Source organism: Oncorhynchus mykiss, chromosome 1 (genome assembly GCF_013265735.2).
Source record: "Oncorhynchus mykiss isolate Arlee chromosome 1, USDA_OmykA_1.1, whole genome shotgun sequence".
In the NCBI taxonomy this organism is placed as follows: domain Eukaryota; kingdom Metazoa; phylum Chordata; class Actinopteri; order Salmoniformes; family Salmonidae; genus Oncorhynchus; species Oncorhynchus mykiss.
This window is the reverse complement of record NC_048565.1, coordinates 80012246-80034353: the sequence shown is the minus strand read 5'-3', so window position 1 is coordinate 80034353 and position 22108 is coordinate 80012246. Positions and strand designations below refer to the sequence as shown.

The window sequence follows — 22108 nt, the reverse complement described above, 5'->3', positions numbered from 1 at the left end:
CTCATTCTAATCAGGATGAGAAGACACATTGTGCTGTTGGGATGCAAATAGCTGTAATAGGATGCATATTGGAGAATGGGTAATAAAAATAAGTCCATTGCAACTTTAAAATGTAACAGGCACATTCAGGGCTCTAAAATAACATTCATCAGTACCACCAGAACATTTTATCATTTGAGATCTAGCCAATATGAATTATTGCTACGTCTGAAGGACATTGACTTAGTCTCAGGGACTCGAACGATCCAAACAGCTAGGCTACCTAGTGCCCAGTATGTAACCCTATAAATACATCTGTTGAAATGTAAAAGTCAATTGTGGAAAGAGGCTTCTACAGTATGTAAAAGCACCATTTTCAAGGTCTCTTTAGAAACGTCAAGTTTGTGATGAGGTGTAAGAAATCGGCCATTCATTATTTGCTATGATCATTGAACTACTGAAAAAGCTATCCTTTTCTTTCAGTGCCCCCAAATGTTTGGCTATACTGGTAAAGTTACCAGGTTGTTGGCTAGCTCGCTAATGAGGTAACAACCATGACTGAACAAGGTGTAAAACAAATGGTACACGGCCCACAAAGACTTTTAGAACGGTTTATGAATGTAAAATGCAGCCCCCCCCCCAATCCTTTACAGGAAAATATAAAAAACGTTCCACCTGTAATATGGGCCAAAGATCTTTCGAACTGTTTGGGCTAGAAACAAGCAGTTTTCTCTGTAGTAATGGTGCAAGCATGACGCTAATGATTATGCGCTTGGGAAACAACAGTAGAGCAAAGCCTTATTACAATTATGAACACACACACACACGTTTGTTGCACTGGTGCGCCCAAATTAAAAAGGTTGCACAGCAAAATATTTTGTTGTACTTTAAAGCCCTCGGCACGTTGCATTCTTTTTTTTTTATTCATAAAAACAACCTGATTGAGACGAACCAGGCGAATTTAACTTGTGCCAATTCGGTTTTAAAATAGAGCACTCAGAACTAGATCTGATACAAAATGTTTTGATAATAAAAAACCCAAAAATGGCAAACTGGCAGAACAAATGAGGTGAGTTTACAAACTCTCCTACCCTCACCGTTCACTAGCACAACACATGTAATTAATAGCTACATATGTCACTGTGGTAAAGATATTCAAATACTATAAAATACCTTTACATGGCAAGGCTATACCACAATGAGCATTTACACACTGACGTAGGCTGGTAAAACTCCATTGAGATTTAGAATGCCTATACAATTCAATGATAACACACACCAAGATATAAGAATCCAGGTAGTTTCACAATCCATATAAATATACATGGCTCATACAATTTACGGCTCATAGCGGCATTTTGATCAATAAACTGAAATAATCCCTTGAGTGGAGAGAACTCCTGTCTTCCACCATGGTCCTTGGAGGATGAGAGAGACATTATAGATGTTGGCAACTAGAACAAGATATGAGAGCAGTAACATAGGCAGCTGAACTAGATGAACTTTGCATTCTTTCATAATGAAAGAGTATCATCAGTCAGTGGCAGGAGGGGAAGCACAGACTCTCAGAGGCTGGCTGCTTCCGAGTGTACTAGCGTTGCTCCCATGTGAGAAGAACAAATCAATTAACAGAAAAGTTCACCACCTCCTCCAAACCCCATCACTTCCTCCACGGCAGGTTGGTTAGAAGAAAGTGTTCAGGGGTGTTTTGGGTCTAGATAATGATTCTGAAGACGAAGGACAGGGCTGCTCCCAGAGCCAAACCCAGAGACAGGAAGAACGCCATGATGGCACCGGCTGTCTCCGCTTCATGTTGTGCCACTTTCCTGTATGGAAACACAGGAGGGACAAAACAACATGACTAGGAGGAGAAAAGAGGACTGTACACACCTTGATGAAACAGTGCAATGTCTTTGTCGTGAGTAGCGTGTGGTAGTACAGTGTTTCTCAACACGTGTTTGCAGGAACCGGCAAGCTATGGTTCCCTTCTATGGAGTACCGCTTGAGTACTGACTGCAATTACTGTCAGCTTTCAATTTGAGGAACCAGAGGGTTGAGAACTATGCTGTATTTGCCACTGGCGATGGCCTTACTTTGGTCCGAAGCACATGCAGAGGCTGGCCAGGTATCCGTTGCTGAAGGAGAAGAAGATCATGAAGAGGATGTACCAGGCGTCGTGGGCGAATGGCACGGGCAGGTAGTTCCTGGGCTGGACGTTACACAGCATGAAGAGAGGCACGAAGACCACACGGAGACCCACCATGACTGGCAGGATGATGCTGTCCTTACCGGGCTGAAAGGACAAAAGAGGACATCTCAGTACACATCAACATTATAATACAGATCCACTTCACCATTATATTGTGCATCATAATAACACACGCACATTCCAATAAAGAGCTTAGACAAGGAGCCAGTGAACTCACAAAATTCTGCAATGACTTTCAAATGAAACCATGAGTAACATAATTCAGAGAAAACAAGAGAAATCAACTGATCTTCTCAACTAGCTAATAAACTCTGTTACATAATATAGGGCCTACTATACACTTCACCGCGGAGCTAAGCTAATAAAATGCAGTGCTGTATAAAGAGACACCTAAACATTTTCTCGGTTAAATAATTCAACTAAACCACCCCTGGCCAAGCTTAATGGCATTGGATTTGATTATTTCAGTTGGTAGGGCCCTAGGAAATCCATTTAAGCATTGTTTAGTTTTCCACCCCAAAATTCTATTTTGTTTTTCCAAGTTTCTTGCTCTCAAAATCACACTTCTCTAATAAAAAAAATCTAAGTCCACAACAATGCTTAAACCACATCAGGAGACATATTTTGAGATCTGGAAGAAATGTAAGAAATTTTCATTTTTGGGTGTAGTTACCCTTTAACTCAACCCTGCCCCAGCAAGAGACTGTTTGGTTAGCAATGTTTCTGTAGCGCTCATGTGATTGCAGAGTTTGCAAAACAAAGCCACTTGATTGACGTAAATAATCATGATACTCTGCCAGGCAGAGGCTACTGTGTGGTTAACATTTAATTGAGAAGTTTTTTGGGAAAGCCTTTCCATCTCTACCAGAATAAAGGTTATCATTAGCACCGTCACTAACGGCTCGACAAAGTGTAGACATAAGCGCGCACCGCGCACACACAGACGGGTATTCCTGTGCCGGTTCAGAAAGTTGCAGGAAAATACGAATCACTGATGCATTTTGTTAATGTTCAATAAAAAAAAAAAAGGTTTTTTTGTTCATTTTAATGTTGGGATTCTGTGATTCCGTCCACGTTTTCCGCTGACTTTATGAGGGTAGCCAACTTGTAGTGAATTAAAGCAATTTCCTTTAGTAGAAATGGGTCGCAATGCAAATGTACACTTAATCAGAATTTAAGGAATGAACCTCTATCCAACTGAATGTACTGTAAGGTAACAGTGCACTATGTGTACTCAGCCCATCATTATATTATACAGTAATCATAGGATTGAGGTGGAAGGGGGGAGCTGAGGTAGAATTAAATAGAAACCCACAGAATGAAATAAAACACCATCTACAGGTAAGTTCCAAAATAAAGGAAAGACTTCAGTAAATGAGGGATACAAAGTATGCTGAACAAAAATATAAAACACATCAATTTCAAAGATTTTACTGAGCTACAGTTCCTATGAGGAAATTCATTAGGCCCTAATCTATGGATTTCACATGACTGGGAATACAGACATGAATCTGTTGATCACAGACCCTCCCCACAAAAAAAATAATAATAAACGGGCCTCAAGGTTCTCGTCAGGGTATTTCTGTGTATTCAAATTGCCATCGATAAAATGCAATTGTGTTTGTTGTCCGTAGCATGACTGTCCATAAAATAACGCAAAACATTTCTGGGATCTTTTATTTCAGCACATGAAACATGGGACCAACACTTTACATGTTGCATTTATATTTCTTTTCAGTGTATATTGAAAGCAGGTGCTTCCACACAGGTATGGTTCCTGAGTTAATTAAGCAATTAACATTAATGTATAAAAATGCCCAGTTCCCCATTATTTTGGCTACCATAGGGGTCTCAAAGAAGCATAGGGCATTTAAAGTGTGTGTCACTCACCAGATCTCAATCCAATTGGACACTTATGGGAAAATCTGGAGTGGTGTCTGAGACAGCGTTTTTCACCACCATAAACAAAACACAAAATGATGGAATTTCTTGTGGAAGAAAGGTGTCCCATCCCTCCAATAGAGTTCCAGACACTTGTAGAATCTATGACAAGGCGCATTGAAGCTGTTCTGGGTGGCCCAACGCCCTATTAAGACACTATGTCAGTGTTTCCTTTATTTTGACAGTTACCTGTATATCTCTACAGCAACTCTCAGCCAGTGACTCGCACAATGTTACAGCCCCAGTCGCACAGCTGTTACAGCCCCAGTCATGTGACCTATTTACAACAGGAAACTAGTCCAAATCAATAGGGGGTCTTCAGTGTCACCATGAGCCACTCCTCACCTACCCCTCCAAATACACTTCTTTCAGCAGTCACACAACCTCTTCATCCTAAAAACACAAGGGATTTTTTCCAATACAAACCACTGGCCTACACATCAAAGTGTTCCAGATTTTCCAGAGAATTCTGAACGATTGATGTCCCGGCAATATGTTTTCAACTGTGGAGAGGGTTACAACCCCATGACGTCATCAGGCAGTAATCCAGATCAGATTTGGGCTAAAATGTTTAGATTTAACACATTTGAGATGGTATTTTTAAACAAAAGCCAGAAATGAATTTGTTGTGTCATCATGTATGATACTGTTGTCATGGGAGTCGTCAGTCTAATCCTCTCCTCTTCAGAGTGATGAGACGCCAAGACATTCTGATCCATGTTCCAGTGAAACGGCAAAGAAGTCGGCCAAGGGGAACCATTTCAGGGGAGCACAGATGTTAGGTGGGAATCTACACCAACAAACCTTTGTCTGTTTGAGCCAGTGTTAGTGGAAGGTGCTCAGGGCTTCAGACTCACCCACATACACACGGCCGTCAGACTTCTGCCTGCCCAGTCCATCACGTTGAAGAGCAGGAAACACGACACAGGGATGAAGTATTTATCTGTGGAGACAAAGGAACAGCAGCAGCCGCATGGCGAATAAGACTACAGTCCTCACAGACTCTTAAATCCTACTGGAACCCATTACAGCAAAATCGTCAGAAAGGCAGATGTTCGGCATTGTCCTTGCCAGTTTTGAGAGGATTAATGCTATGAGCCTGTATGCTGGTCTCTGACTTTTCACAAGCCATTAATACAGCAAAACACAGTCAATAAAGACTTTCCCTTAAGACACTCACCCCAGGCTCCCCCATCGGCCACGGTGGACCTGACGTCAACTGTGACTGCAGGGAATGTTCCGATGGTGATGGTGAACACGAAGCACACAGAAAGGGCCATTACCCAGATCTACAGGAGACCACAACATCAGGACATCGGTAGGGGGTTTTAGGCCCCACCACCAATTCCCTCACTTGGGAGGACTACTTTGTTTATATCATATTTGTGCCGGTCCCTTACCCGTTTAAAGATGGCAAACACAGATATGTTGGACCTGGTTTCCTCCTCTGTCACACTGACCACCGGCCTCTTCTGTGCTGGGCTGTCTGTCACACAACATCCCCTTTTGCTGTTAGCGTTACACAGGTAGATATGCAAGAGAAATGCACAACTTGGAAGAAAAGCACTGAGAATTAGGTCAAAGAGCATTGTAGTATAAACCCAGTGAGCCCTGGGAAGATTCAGAGTACACTACTACACAGCAAATGAGAAACATTTCTCAACGTTACATTCCATCTGCACCTTTTTCCAAAAGGTCCATCTTGTTCTCTTCATCTCTGCCGGCTGGCCTGGATCCATTACTTTCCAGGTAGTACTGGAAAAAGTCCTGCGAGGTTGGGAAAGACATTAACAAAAATCAGCACATTTGTTTTACTCACCCTTACTTTAGGGTAGCTAAGTTGACTGAGAACTATTCGCTTTTACAGCAACAACCTGGGGATGAGTTACAGGGGGAGGAGAGGGGATGAATGAAGCCAAGTGGAAGCTGGGGATCAGGTGTCCATGATGGTATGAGGGCCAGATTGGGAATTTAGCCAGGACATGGGGGTTAACACCCCAACATACTATTATCAGGTTACTGCATCTATCTATATAGCTGCATGTAAGGACACATTATGGATACAGGCCAGGGAGGCTATACAATGCTACACACTACTAAAGGCTTCCCTCAGATAACATTGTTGAGCCAATGACAACTTGTCTGACAGAGTGAACTAGCATTTTGAGGTCAGAGCATTCCTTTAGGCAGAACACACTAGTAGGGGGTGTTAGTTGAGGTCTCACCATTCTGGGCAGAGCAAAGTAGGACAAGATGGCCAGGAAGACGACCACGCACGCTGTGATGAAGTAGCCAAAGGCACTGTCCTGTAGGGCCGAGCCACCTAAACACAAAGAGAATACAGGGTCATGACCTGGAAGTGCTTACTATTCTCATCCTGGGATATGAGTTATGGACCTGGTGGGAGTGGGAGTGTTATGGAAAGTGTTGGGAGCAGTGGTGTGTGTGTTTTGAGTGTGTGTCAGACGTACTGGCCAGGGCACAGATCATAGAGAAGGCAGCGAAGGTCCCGGCGAGGCCCTGTCCACTCATGATAGGTGCAGTGTAGGAGGCCGGCAGCATCCCAGCCAGACCAAACAAACTGCCCTGCAGCACTGCCCCAAACGCTGGGGAGAGAAAACATTTAATTAAGTCAAAGTAGAGAGAGAATGAGTGATTGCAGATGTTGGATATAGGAGGGAGTAATACATTTAAAAGCAAAGGAGAGGGCAAGAGGTTTATATCAGCAACACAAGAAAAATAAAGCAAAACCAAATGAGAACATCACAGGGGTTGTTTTACATAATAAACATTATTTAATTCACCCGTCTTCCTAGTATAGACAGACAGGAAGTCTTTACAGGGAGAGTGTGGATGTCAACATCAAAGCGTTCCAACTGGGTCACCTTCTCCTCCCCTCTAGTGGAACCTGGACCGTCAGAGAAGCTGGTCCTCATCAGGCATCAGGGGGCCAGGATCAAAGCAACAGGAGAGCATATCCCTGCTGTTTAACATCCCACTTCAAACAAGCCAACTCCGTAGCAGATGGTGTGAAGGTGAGTGAGTTGAACTGTGTGAGCTTGGCATGTTAGGTAAGAGTCTAGTAGTTTGGGTAGGGTCCACTTACAATTGATGCAGATAATTTTGATCATGGTGAGACAGAAGAAGGGGAGAGGGCTCATGTCCACTTTGACCAGCACCGCCGTCAACAGGAACACCAACAGGATCACAGACAGGGAGCCGGCGATACGGAAATTCTGAGGGATCCTGGGGGACAGGTGAGGGTAAAAGGGGAGAAAAACAGAAGGAGATATTCATAGGGCTGTTTAGACAGGAGTGGGGGTCATTGATGAACAAGCCCTTGCTGGATCTCTCTATATCCAACTATAATTAAAGTCCACATACCAATGTCCTATGGAAACAACTGATGGGGTTCACGGAGTGAGTATTAGGTAGGCAGAAATAACTTAGGTTTACATGAAAGGTACCGTTCAGGGTAGCTTAGGGGAAACTGAGGAACATGTATGGAGCGAGGTTAGGGGGGCATGTGAACAGGCAATGTTTGAGGATAAGAGTGAGGTATCAATTCAAGGTGCTTTTAAGAGGAATGAGGTATGGTTTGGAGTTTGAGTCCTGGGTCTCCTCGAGGTCACAGTAAAGGGATTGACATTCAAGTCTGAAAAGTGCTTCACCATCAGACAAGTCAGGAATATTTTTTTGTCTTCCCAAAGATTATCATCACCTTCCCCAAAATGCTAATTGGTTATGCTAATGAAACTATTTACATGCAGAAGTACCATATATGGCCTGGCTTTCACCTACACATAGGGGAGGAACCAGGAAGATCACTACTGGAATTCTTTGTATTTACATTCTCAGAGCAGGCTCAACTTGCCTGCCTGCCATAAATTGTCCATCTTCCACTTAAACCATCTTGAAGAACAATCTGGCTTTAAATGGCCATGTACTCTTATAATCTCCACCCGGCACAGCCAGAGGAGGACTGGCCACCCCTCAGAGCCTGTTTCCTCTTTAGGTTTCTTCCTAGGTTCCTGTCTTTATAGGAAGTTTTTCCTAGCCACCGTGCTTCTACATCTGTATTGCTTGCTGTTTGGGGGTTTAGGCTGGGTTTCTGATAGCACTTTGTGACATCTGCTGATGTAAAAAGGTCTTTATAAATAAATGTGATTGAACAATTGGGAGTAACGGTACAACCTCAGAGCAGGCTCAACTTGTGCAACTGGCGGCAGGGTAGCCTAGTGGTTAGAGCGTTGGACTAGTAACCAAAAGGTTGCAAGTTCGAAGGTACAAATCTGACAAGGTACAAATCTGTCGTTCTGCCCCTGAACAAGGCAGTTAACCCACTAGGCCGTCATTGAAAATAAGAATTTGTTCTTAGATGACGTGCCTAGTTAAATAAAAAGGTAAAATAAAAAACTGCTCAGTTCAATTGCCCTAGGGAATAGGGCAACCTTAATACCAATAGAAGCATTACCATTAGTTCTAACTATACCTCTGGTGGATGAAGGAGTTAAGGCAGGTGAAGATGAGCAGGGGCACCATGGCACACAGGGTCATCACATTGTTGAACTTGGACTCCAGGACATTCCTCGTGTCTGCCTCCACTACCGTGGCGTTGGCCGTCAGATTCACTGAGCCTTCGATGGCCGGGTCCTTCAGTCGGCTGGTGAAGTACTAAAGGGAAGCAGCAGAGTGGAGGAGTGAAAGACTTGGGGTTCATGACCAAAGCTTACGAGAGTCAATGATTTCTCGGGATGTGCATCTTTCCCTTTCAAGACAATTCGATATGTATCTAGATACGAAACTTGAAACTATATGGGCTCCGATGCAATACAGGAACGATACGATTTAGTGTGAAACGATCCAGTGAAATACTATGGAGAGAGTGTCTCGGAAGGTAGAAAGAAAGTAATGAGAAAAAATAATTAGTGATTTGGCGATTTGTAACATTTGAGTTGATTTTCTGACCGATGCATGCTGCGTTTGTTTAATCTCTAATGTTTTCATAATGCTAGCCTGCTGCCGAGGGCGGGGATATATTGGCATGGCAACACACCTGGCCAAAAGTTTGATGAACCAGGTGGCTTCGAACTGTTTACAATAGTGGTCTCAATGAAACCTCCTCCCTCGAGGCAGCTCCAGAAGCATTAAAATCACCCTTTTGTTAGAGTCGGCACATTTTAAAAGACCAGTTGTACTTCCACTTAGAGACATAGGAAATGAGTGTGTGCCCATATTATTGTTCTACTACTTCAGCTCTTATAGGCTGACCACACTGCTCGCGTCGCGTGCGCTGCAAAAATAAATGTATGGCCTCCCGGGTGGCGCAGTGGTTAAGGGCGCTGTACTGCAGTGCCAGCTGTGCCACCAGAGACTCTGGGTTCGCGCCCAGGCTCTGTCGTAACCGGCCGCGACCGGGAGGTCCGTGGGGCGATGCACGATTGGCCTAGCGTCGTCCGGGTTAGGGAGGGTTTGGCCGGTGGGAAATCCTTGTCTCATCGCGCACCAGCGACTCCTGTGGCGGGCCGGGCGCAGTGTGCGCTAACCAAGGTTGCCAGGTGCACAGTGTTTCCTCCGACACATTGGTGCGGCTGGCTTCCGGGTTGGATGGCGCTGTGTTAAGAAGCAGTGCGGCTTGGTTGGGTATCGGAGGACGCATGACTTTCAACCTTCGTCTCTCCCGAGCCCGTACGGGAGTTGTAGCGATGAGACAAGATGGTAGCTACTAAACAATTGGATACCACGAAATTGGGGAGAAAAAGGGGTAAAAATTCAACAACAAAAAATAATAAAATAAATAAATGTATGAATCTGTGTTATTCAATTATTGCGCGTCTGCGTTGCTTAAAGAAAAAAAAAAAGAAGTAATTTCTATTTCTGACGCAGATCGCGCTGCAAGTCCTGCCTCTTCCATCTCCTCACTGGTTTATAGAAGCAGGTACCCACGTGACATCTCCTCATTGGTTATGCCTACGTGGGTGATTGAAAGACGAATTGTGTTGCCGGTTGTTGTGGTAATACTATGAAAGTTTAGATCCCAATCCACATATAAGTTCAAAGATGAAAAAGCCTGGAAGGAGGAGAGATGACTAGAAATGATTCGGTTGACCGTTTTATGTGTGGATTAATTGTCAGACTAGAGGACCTTGTGCATTTCAGGTAAAATAACAACCTAATGTTTATATCCCAGGACAAATTAGCTAGCAACAGCAAGCTAGCTAAATAGGACAAATTAGCTAGCAAGTGCAAGCTAACTAGCTAAATTGCCATAAATGTTTAATGCTTTTCGACCTGTCCCCAAATTAGTGTCATTGGTTCAGAGTTTGTTTTGATATTTTAACCTGCGTGTCATGATCGCGTTTGGTGTAGGGGGACAAAATAAATGTATGCACGATGTCGAATGCGCGCAGCAGCCGGTTTGGGTTCCGTGTAAGTCTGATTTCTCATGGTTATTATAATCAAGCAGTTGTGAAGAATGCAGTTACCATGGTTGCAGTCATGAAGAAGTTCCATGGCAGGAGGGTTCCCAAGCCAAGGATGAAGAAAATTATCCACACCGCATTATACCTGACAAATACACAGTCACACACCAGAAATTTTAGTATGTAGCCTTTACCAATTGTATCCATCAAATATATCCATATAGCATTAAATGATTGCAGGCAGAAGCAGAAAATGCAAAGTCACTGCACTCACTTGTCCTGTGGAGCATTGATGGCTGTCATTGTCCTAAAGTACTGCAGGAACCAGCTCTGAAGTCAAAATGTGTCACGGGTACTGAAAACAGACATTTTCATAAATTAATCAGCCTAGTCTTCACAAAGTAACAATATACAAGAGAAAGTTCAGGAGAATGAATTCGACATGCAGTTTTTTGCCAATTATCCCAAAAAGATTAACAAAACGCCACATTGTGATATTATCCAACATTGTATAGTGGGGCAAAACAAGTACTTAGTCAGCCACCAATTGTGCAAGTTCTCCCACTTAAAAAGATGAGGCCTGTAATTTTCATCGCAGGTACACTTCAACTATGACAGACAAAATGAGAAAAAAAATCCAGAAAATCACATTGTAGGATTTTTAATGAATTTATTTGCAAATTATGGTGGAAAATAAGTATTTGGTCACCTACAAACAAGCAAGATTTCTGGCTCTCACAGACCTGTAACTTCTTCTTTAAGAGGCTCCTCTGTCCTCCACTCGTTACCTGTATTAATGGCACCTGTTTGAACTTGTTATCAGTATAAAAGACACCTGTCCACAACCTCAAACAGTCACACTCCAAACTCCACTATGGCCAAGACCAAAGAGCTGTCAAAGGACACCAGAAACAAAATTGTAGACCTGCACCAGGCTGGGAATAGGTAAGCAGCTTGGTTTGAAGAAATCAACTGTGGGAGCAATTATTAGGAAATGGAAGACATACAAGACCACTGATAATCTCCCTCGATCTGGTGCTCCACGCAAGATCTCACCCCTTGGGGTCAAAATGATCACAAGAACGGTGAGCAAAAATCCCAGAACCACACGGGGGGACCTAGTGAATGACCTGCAGAGAGTTGGGACCAAAGTAATAAAGTCTACCATCAGTAACACACTACGCTGCCAGAGACTCAAATCCTGCAGTGCCAGACGTGTCCCCCTGCTTAAGCCAGTACATGTCCAGGCCCGTCTGATTTATGCTAGAGAGCATTTGGATGATCCAGAAGAAGATTGGGAGAATGTCATATGGTCAAATGAAACCAAAATATAACTTTTTGGTAAAAACTCAACTCGTCGTGTTTGGAGGACAAAGAATGCTGAGTTGCATCAAAAGAACACCATACCTACTGTGAAGCATGGGGGTGGAAACATCATGCTTTGGGGCTGTTTTTCTGCAAAGGGACCAGGACGACTGATCCGTGTAAAGGAAAGAATGAATGGGGCCATGTATCGTGAGATTTTGAGTGAAAACCTCCTTCCATCAGCAAGGGCATTGAAGATGAAACGTGGCTGGGTCTTTCAGCATGACAATGAACCCAAACATACCGCCCGGGCAACGAAGGAGTGGCTTCGTAAGAAGCATTTCAAGGTCCTGGAGTGGCCTAGCCAGTCTCCAGATCTCAACCCATAGAAAATCTGTGGAGGGAGTTGAAAGTCTGTGTTGCCCAGCAACAGTCCCAAAATATCACTGCTCTAGAGGAGATCTGCATGGAGGAATGGGCCAAAATACCAGCAACAGTGTGTGAAAACCTTGTGAAGACTTACAGAAAACGTTTTACCTCTGTCATTGCCAACAAAGGGTATATAACAAAGTATTGAGATAAACTTTTGTTATTGACCAAATACTTATTTTCCACCATAATTTGCAAATAAATTCATTAAAAATCCTACAATGTGATTTTTTTTCTCATTTTGTCTGTCATAGTTGAAGTGTACCTATGATGAAAATTACAGGTCTCTCATCTTTTTAAGTGGGAGAACTTGCACAATTGGTGGCTGACTAAATACTTTTTTGCCCCACTGTACATCACATCTCCAACTGAAATTCAGTCCACAAGTTCACCATCCTGCCAGTAACTAAATAATTTCCTGTCTAGCTAGTTTACCTGTCTAAGGTAGGGTTGTAGAATAATAGTGAAGCCATCACAACTATGAAATAACACATATGGAATTATATAGTAAGCAAAAAAAGTGTTAAATCAAAATATATTTTAAATTTGAGATTCTTCAAAGTAGAAACCCTTTGTCTTGATGAGAGCTTTGCACACTCTTGGCATCCCCTCAGCTAGCTTCATGAGGTAGTCACCTGGAATGCATTTCAATTAACACGTGTGCCTTGTTAAGTTCATATGTGGAATTTCTTTCCTTCTTAATGCGTTTGAGCCAATCAGTTGTGTTGTGACAAGGAAGGGGTAGTATACAGAAGATGGTCTTTTACCAAAAAGGGCTAAGTCCATATTATGGCAAGAACAGCTCAAATAAGCAAAGAGAAATGACAGTCCATCATTACTTTAAGACATGAATGTCAGTCAATCCAGAAAATGTCAAGAACTTTCAATGTTTCTTACAAGTGCAGTCACAAAACCCATCAAGCGCTATGATAAAACTGGCTCTCATGAGGAAAGGAAGAGAGAGTTACCTATGCTGCAGAGGATAAGTTCATTACAGTTACCAACTTCATAAATTGCAGCCCAAATGAATGCTTCACATAGTTTAAGTAACAGTTGTGGCTGCTTTGCGTGATGTATTGTTGCCTCTATCTTCTTGCCCTTTGTGCTGTTGTCTGTGACCAATAATGTTTGCACCATGTTTTGTGCTGCTACCATGTTATGTTGCTACCATGCTGTGCTGTTGTGTGTTGCTGCCTTGCTATGTTGTCGTCTTGCTATGTTGTCGTCTTGCTATGTTGTCGTCTTGCTATGTTGTCGTCTTGCTATGTTGTCGTCTTAGGTCTCTCTTTATGTAGTGTTGTCTCTCTTGTCGTGATGTGTGTATGTGATAAAACGCACATTTGTTCTTAACTGACTTACCTAGTTAAATAAAGGTTAAATAAAAATAAATAAAAAGACATCAACATCAACTGCTCAGAGGAGACTGTGGGAATCAGGCCTTCATGGTCAAATTAATGCAAAGAAACCACTACTAAAGGACAGCAACAAGAAGAAGAGACTTGCTTGAGCCAAAAAAACAAGCAATGGACATTAGACCGGTGGAAATGTGCGATTTTTGGTTCCAACCTCTGTGTCTTTATGAGACACAGAGTAGGTGAACGGATGATCTCAGCATTCTGCAGCGATACGGAATCCAATCTGGTTTGCGCTTAGTGGGACTATCATTTATTTTTCAACAGGACAATGACCCAACACTCCTCCAGGCTCTGTAAGGGCTATTTGACCAAGGAGAGTGATGAGTACTGCATCAGATGACCTGGTCTTCACAATCACCTGACCTCAACCCAATTGAGATGGTTTGGGATGAGTTGGACCGCAGAGTGAAGGAAAAGCAGCCAACAAGTGCTCAGCATATGTGGGAACTCCATCAAGACCATTGGAAAAGCATTCCAGGTGAAGCTGGTTGAGAGAAAGTCAAGAGTGTGCAAAGATGTCAAGGCAAAGGGTGGCTACTTTGAAGAATCTCAAATATTTTGTTTAACATTTATTTGGTTACTACATGATTCCATGTGTTATTTCATAATTTTGATGTCTTCACTATTATTCTACAATGTAGAAAATAGTAAAAATAAAGTAAAACCCTTGAATGAGTAGCTGTGTCCAAACTTTTGACTGGTACTGTATATCTCTCAATATTTTACATTCAGCAGGTTTTGAAAGGACCGAAGAGTTTGGGCCGCTTCGTATTTACATTTTTCTGCCGTGGGAAAAAATATTGTGATACTGGTAACGTCACAGCCCTAATTAGGCTACTTTCTTATTCTGACCAAATACACAGATGAGCATGTAACCAACATTACATTTCAGACAAACAACAATTCCTACCTACTACATTTGTAACTGAAAGATACAAACCAAGTTCTTGTTTACCAGGAAAATATAGTTTGTTAAATTGAAAAAAGATGCAGCATGTGTAAGCAACAATAGGAGTTATAATCGCTGATATTCCTACCATTAAACCAAACCAAAAGTCTAGCCTATCCAGTTTCAGCGTTCCATAGTGACAAATAAAAACATAAGACAACCTTCAAAATCTTATTAAGCACGATAATGTGTCATCTCAACAAATCAAAACATTCTAGCCAAATATCCACACAAGTCAAAATGTATCATCCATGCCAGACAGAGTCTGCTATATCAGCACTATTTTCTTCTGATTTTGTTTTATTACACTTACTTAGAGTATCGCAGGAGTAGCCTAAATCCAAGAGTTGATTTACTGAAAGGATAGATTGGCAGCTGAACATCGTTTCATTTTATACATGGGAGGAAGCCTTGGTTAAGAGGTGGTCTAAAAATAACATACAGAAGTCTGGCATTAGTCCTTCCTATCACAATATGCTCACTGGCCCCACACATCCCATAGCAACTACTCTACCACTGATGGAAGACATCTACACACAGACAGATGCTTCTGTGACGCCTTTCTGAAACACAGCAGGCTTTCTGAGACCCTCTAAAACAAATAGCCAGAGTTCACTGTACACACAGATGTCTGTGCAGAACTCCAAGCATCCCAGCAGCCCAAACAGGTTTATCTCACAATGTGTCTCATAAGCATAGGCATGATGTGTTCTGGATGCCATAAAGGAATAGACTAAGCCTTTTTAGATGGAAATGTGCATGTCCAATTTAGATAGTGGAGTCATCATCATGGCCATGGGTAAGGAGTATTGACTGCAGCTCATTGTTCCACGCTGAAGCGATACAGTTACATATCGCAATATAATTTCTGGGCGATATATCAATACTTGACTCAAAGTATGGATTTGTAATATACACTGCTCAAAAAAATAAAGGGAACACTAATATAACACATCCTAGATCTGAATGAATGAAATATTCTTATTAAATACTTTTTTCTTTACATAGTTGAATGTGCTGACAACAAAAATCACACAAAAATTATCAATGGAAATTAAATTTATCAACCCATGGAGGTCTGGATTTGGAGTCACACTCAAAATAAAGTGGAAAACCACACTACAGGCTGATCCACTTTTGATGTAATGTCCTTAAAACAAGTCAAAATGAGGCTCAGTAGTGTGTGTGGCCTCCACGGGCCTGTATGACCTCCCTACAACGCCTGGGCATGCTCCTGATGAGGTGGCGGATGGTCTCCTGAGGGATCTCCTCCCAGACCTGGACTAAAACATCCGCCAACTCCTGGACAGTTTGTGGTGCAACGTGGCGTTGGTGGATGGCGCGAGACATGATGTCCCAGAAGTGCTCAATTGGATTCAGGTCTGGGGAACGGGCGGGCCAGTCCATAGCATCAATGCCTTGTCTTGAATTAGGAGGAACCCAGGTCCAACAGCACCAGCATATGGTCTCACAAGGGGTCTGAGGATCTCATCTCGGTACCTAACGGCAGTCAGGCTACCTCAGGCGAGCACATGGAGGGCTGTGCGGCCCCCCAAAGAAATGCCACCCCACACCATGACTGACCCACCGCCAAACCGGTCATGCTGGAGGATGTTGCAGGCAGCAGAACGTTCTCCACGGCATCTCCAGACTGTCACATGTGCTCAGTGTGAACCTGCTTTCATCTGTGAAGAGCACAGGGCGCCAGTGGCGAATTTGCCAATCTTGGTGTTCTCGGTGTTGACCCCCACCTGTGGAAGTCGGGCCCTCATACCACCCTCATGGAGTCTGTTTCTGACCGTTTGAGCAGACACATGCACATTTGTGGCCTGCTGGAGGTCATTTTGCAGGGCTCTGGCAGTGCTCCTCCTGCTCCTCCTTGCACAAAGGCGGAGGCAGCGGTCCTGCTGCTGGGTTGTTGCCCTCCTACGGCCTCCTCCACGTCTCCTGATGTACTGGCCTGTCTCCTGGTAGCGCCTCCATGCTCTGGACACTACGCTGACAGACACAGCAAACCTTGCCACAGCTCGCATTGATGTCCCATCCTGGATGAGCTGCACTACCTGAGCCACTTGTGTGGGTTGTAGACTCCATCTCATGCTACCACTAGTGAAAGCACTGCCAGCATTCAAAAGTGACCAAAACATCAGCCTGGAAGCATAGAAACTGAGAAGTGGTCTGTGGTCACCACCTGCAGAACCACTCCTTTATTGGGGGTGTCTTGCTAATTGCCTATAATTTCCACCTGTTGTCTATTCCATTTGCACAACAGCATGTGAAATGTATTGTCAATCAGTGGTGCTTCCTAAGTGGACAGTTTGATTTCACAGAAGTGTGATTGACTTGGAGTTACATTGTGTTGTTTAAGTGTTCCCTTTATTTTTTTGAGCAGTGTACACACACACACAAAAGTTTGGGGTAATTTAGAAATGTCCTTGTTTTTGAAAGAAAAGCAACATTTTTGTCTATTAAAATAACATCAAATTGATCAGAAATACAGTGTAGATATTGTTGTAGATGACTACTGTAGCTGGAAATGGCTTTTTAACTTTTTTAAAATGGAATATCTACATAGGCGTAGAGGCCCATTATCAGCAACCATCACTAGCCTTTTAAAATTAAAATATTTTTTATTAGCTAACAACGTGCCATTGGAACACAGGAGTGATGGTTACTGATAATGGGCCTCTGTACGGCTATGTAGATATTCCATAAAAAAATAGTTAAAGCCGTTTCCAGCTACAGTAGTCATCTACAACAATGTCTATGCTGTATTTCTGATCAATTTGATGTTATTTTAAATGGACAAAAAAAGATAATTTTCTTTCAAAAACAAGGACATTTCTAAGTGACCACAAACCTTTGAACGGTAGTGCATATATATATATATATTTTTTTTTTTTACTTTTTTTTTTTTTACTGTAGGTAGCCTTAGTCTGCTGTACCTGCGTTAGTTGGCTGCATGCTGCACCACTGCTTATAACTAAATATATGTTAACTATAAGAAATCTAAGAAGTGTCAAATAAATTATATCCAGCTCAGGGCTCCAGCTTTGCATTTGGATTGATAACTTGCTAGCTGGCTAGATGTCCAGTGGCTACATGTTCAGCTTCTTGGTTACAGCAGACATTCTAGCCTGAGTACTAGTCTCTTTGACTAATGGAATGTTACTGTAGCGATTGTCAAAAAGAGACTGGCCTTTCTGCCATCTTCAATGAATATTCTATCATTAATGAGCTCTAGGAAAACAGAGGAGTTGATCCTGATTCGATAAGTCTCACAGCTATCCTCCAATCACAACTATTATCCTAATATTGGAACTCAATTTTTTCTCTCTCCACAGAACAGTTGGTATCCGGTTACTAAACAACCATTTTTTGTTTGTCCAACGGAAACCAGCATAGAAATAAGAATGAATAGAAAGGGCCTCTCCATAGAGTGCCACAGTATGAGTCATAATACCTATAAAACCTAGAGGTCAAACAGGGAAATGGTTCCAATCCTTTTTCCACCATTCATTTTTCCCATAAAGGATATTCGCCTATACCGCCCAACCCTACAAACTGGATTTGACGAGCTAATTATTTCTCAATAGTGTGTTTCATTGGAAAACTTGATCAGCGGAAGGACTGACTGAATAATCTGACACGCAAGGAACAAGTTAGTCGCGGAAGGCATGGCGACTTTGAATGGGTTAGGTTATCTGAAGCTCTGATTAGGAGCCCAGCAGCACATTAAAAGCTGTCATTATTAAGTTCCCCCATAGTATTTATTGCATAAAAATGTTAAAAGGCAATGGTAACTAAAAATAGAGGATAAACATACAGTTCTGCAATTGTTGCATTGGACTCTTACATAAATATTGTCCCCAGAAATGAATGGCCTTTGAGGACAGGTCGGTCCATAGTGAAAGGTCTACATGTGGATAGGATTTCAATCTCTTGGCCCCTGTGACAGGCTAAATCGTTGAAATCCAGCACAAACTAATAAGAACAACGTTATCACGGCCAATGGAATTACTGAGACTGTGTGTCACATGGTTGAAGAAGGAATCCAATTGGAGGTACCAAGCTCCGGTTCATTCTGCCTCACTCCGTTGAACGTGTCATCAAACAGAGCCAGCTGGCTGGCGTGCCCCTCTGGGCCGAAGTCTGTCCCCCTGTCTGACCAACTCAGAGCCACAACACAAAATCCCACATTGTCCTGAGCCAATGACACTTCACCAGTGCCACTCAAAATAAATAAAACTGACTCTAAGTACCACTATTGCAGTGGAAGTTGGCTGCAACATAATACTCTTACATCAAGTTGTAAAACTCTCATAAGCCAATCACAACTAAGCCTACTTCCGGCCCTAAGGAAAATACCGACTAACAAAATGTTGAGATCACAAGTTGTTTTGCCCTTTGAAGTCACGCAATAAATCTAAAGTCGTCACTCTAGCCTCATTCCCAAGAGACCAAACAGTAGTAAGAAAGTACTTTGAAATAGTGTGGAGGTCACCCTTTGCGTTAGCATAGAATGGGGCCTATGTGATCTTGATCATATAGGAACAGCTCTGTGACGGGTAGACCTTTATTCCCAGACAGTGTATGGGTCACATGACAAGGTGAAAAGAACCGCTCGCTTCACCATTTCCCAGGAGTTTATATAGCACTAGTCCTTATCACTGTTCGACTGTTTAAGGGAGAAATCAATATTACTCACAAGAGAAGTTGTCCCATTCAGAATTAGCTAAACGTTCCAGAATATTACTAGGAGAGCAAAGTAGCAGCAGATAAATAACTTGTCAGAAAGAATAGTAAGCAGTCCCCCCATGTATTGGATAAAAACAGACTTACAACTTGTTATTGGGTAGTCTAAATAGATGTATCAACAGTATCACAATGGGTTTTGTTTTTTTTACATGTTGTAATTCATCCCTCTGGTTTAATGTGGGCAGTTTGCAAGCAGTTAGCAGGAGCTAAATCTAGTGGAAATATCAGAGCTCCCCTTGCCTTCACCCCATTGCCCAACCTCGAGGACAGGAGAGTGCTGACCAACACACACACGTACTTCAATCCTTTACGCTCATGTTTAACGACCAAGGGCTCCCTCTCAGATTCATCATCCAAAAGCTATTTCCTCCACCATTTCCAGGGATCCGGTACTTGAATCAGACACGGGTGGATTATCATGTCAAAAACCGGGGGCTCCACAAATAGCCTGTGGGCTGGGGTTGGTTTATAACAGCCACTGCTGGGCCTGTAAAAGCAGGATGGTACGTATGATACTGTGGTGCGTCTGTGGGTTGCTCAGGCAGCCAACACACATCCAGTCTACACAGCAGCATCACATATCCCACCATAGCGCCCATTTATGAAGACAGTTGGCTAGGACTCCTAGGATTTTGGTGTGAACAAAAAAATCATATTAATGCAGAGTTCTCTGTAAGCTCCCCATTGCTAGTTTCTCTGCTACTTCGGATGGGGTACTTGGAAATTAAAGCCTGGGCCAAATACATATTCAGTCCATCAGTTCCACATGGCTAAAATAGCATTAGCTCAGCACAGCAGGCCTAGGTAACACAGTTGGTTGTGTTAGAGGATTTGACAGACAAAGGCATGGAGATGAACCCAAGTCTTTGGCCATTGGCTGAGAGAACAAATAAAATCATAGGAATCTTATGAGAAAGAGTTAGAAACATAAAAGTTGTTGTGTACAGTATTCAGACCCCTTAACTTTTTCAAAATGTTGTTACGTTACAGCCTTATTCTAAAATCGATGAAATAAATATCCTCAATCTACACACAATAATCCATAATGACAAAGAGAATATAGGTTTTTAGAACTGTTCGCAAAAAAAATAAAAAACATCAATACCTTATTTACATAAGTATTCAGACCCTTTGCTATGAGACTCTAAATTTAGTTCAGGTCAGCCAGTTGCTACTCCTGGCTAAGCACCAGTTAGCCTGGAGCTAGCCTCAAGCTAGGCTCATCTCCCAGCTAGCCGGAGAAGTTCATTCAGCCAATTCTTGGGCTACAATACATATTTTGCCAATTGGCCTGGATCCTTTTACTGCTGACACGGAGCCCCGACGATCCATCACGACTGGTCTGCCGACTAAATCGTCCGCGGGGGTTTCAACAGGCTCTTCCATTGCAAAGACCCACGGGCCCGCTAGCTGTCTGAATCGCCGGGTCTTCAGCTCGCCTAGCTACTCACTGGAACCTATGATCACTCGCCTACGCATGCCTTTCCCTAATGTCAATATGCCTTGTCCATTGCTGTTTTGGTTAGTGATTATTGTCTTATTTCACTGTAGAGCCTCCAGCCCTGCTCAATATGCCTTAGCTACTAGCCCTTTTGTTCCATCTCCCACACATGCAGTGACCTCACCAGCTACTAGATGGTTTGATGGAGTCTCCAGAGACAAAACCTTTCCCATCGTCACTCAATGCCTAGGTTTACCTCCACTGTATTCACATCCTACCATACCCTTGTCTGTACATTATGCCTTGAATCTATTCTTCCGCGCCCAGAAATCTGTTCCTTCTACGCACTAGACGACCAGCCTTTAGCCGTACACATATCCTACTCCTCCTCTGGTGATGTAGAGCTTAACCCATGCCCTGCAACCCCTAGCTCCACTCCTATTCCTCAGGCGCTCTCATTTGTTGACTTCTGTAACCGTAAATGCCTTGGTTTCATGCATGTTAACATTAGAAGCCTCCTTCCTAAGTTTGTTTTATTCACTGCTTTAGCACACTCCGCCAACCCGGATGTCCTAGCCATGTCTGAATCCTGACTAAGGAAGGCCACCAAAAATCCTGACATTTCCATCCTTAACTATAACATTTTCCGACAACAAAGAACTGCCAAAGGGGGCGGAGTTGCAATCTACTGCAGAGATAGTATGATAGAACTCTACAGGCCATCCAGGTCTGTGTCCAAACTATTCGAGCTTCTACTTTTAAAAATCCACCTTTCCAGAAACAAGTCTCTCACCGTAGCCGCTTGTTATAAACCCCCCTCGGCTCTCAGCTGTGCCCTGGACACCATATGCGAATTGATTGCCCCCCATCTATCTTCAGAGGTCGTACTGTTAGGTGACATAAGCATGTCCCAATTTAACACCCCGGCTGTCCTACAATCTAAGCTAGATGCCCTCAATCTCACACAAATTATCAATGAACCTACCAGGTACAACCCCAAATCCGTAAACACGGGCACCCTCTTAGATATCATCCTGATCAACCTGCTCTCTAAATACATCTCTGCTGTCTTCAACCAGGATCTCAGCGATCATTTGCTCATTTCCTGCGTCCCTAATGGGTCTGCGGTCAAACGACCACCTCTCATCACAGTCAAACGCTCCCTAAAACAATACAGCGAGCAGGCTTTTCTAGTCGACCTGGCCCGGCTATCCTGGAAGGACATTGACCTCATCCTGTCAGTAGAGGATGCTTGGATGC

The 22108-nt window shown here is 43.0% G+C and overlaps 1 protein-coding gene across 2 annotated transcripts in view; it reads right to left on the bottom strand.

The window, feature by feature from the left end:
* Positions 1–576: 576 nt before the first annotated feature.
* slc29a1a (solute carrier family 29 member 1a) overlaps positions 577–22108 on the bottom strand; it is a 77444-nt gene continuing 55912 nt past the window's right edge. For both annotated transcript variants that reach the window (XM_036986434.1, XM_021613149.2), the window contains exons 2-13: positions 10826–10906; positions 10615–10696; positions 8622–8803; positions 7236–7375; positions 6601–6735; positions 6355–6452; positions 5812–5896; positions 5530–5615; positions 5310–5418; positions 4987–5072; positions 2073–2272; positions 577–1805 (exon numbers count right to left, since the gene is read on the bottom strand). In XM_036986434.1, coding sequence (XP_036842329.1) covers positions 1694–1805; positions 2073–2272; positions 4987–5072; positions 5310–5418; positions 5530–5615; positions 5812–5896; positions 6355–6452; positions 6601–6735; positions 7236–7375; positions 8622–8803; positions 10615–10696; positions 10826–10854 — 1344 coding nt within the window. In that variant the 5' untranslated portion in view covers positions 10855–10906 and the 3' untranslated portion in view covers positions 577–1693. The remainder of the gene's footprint in view (positions 1806–2072; positions 2273–4986; positions 5073–5309; positions 5419–5529; positions 5616–5811; positions 5897–6354; positions 6453–6600; positions 6736–7235; positions 7376–8621; positions 8804–10614; positions 10697–10825; positions 10907–22108) is intronic.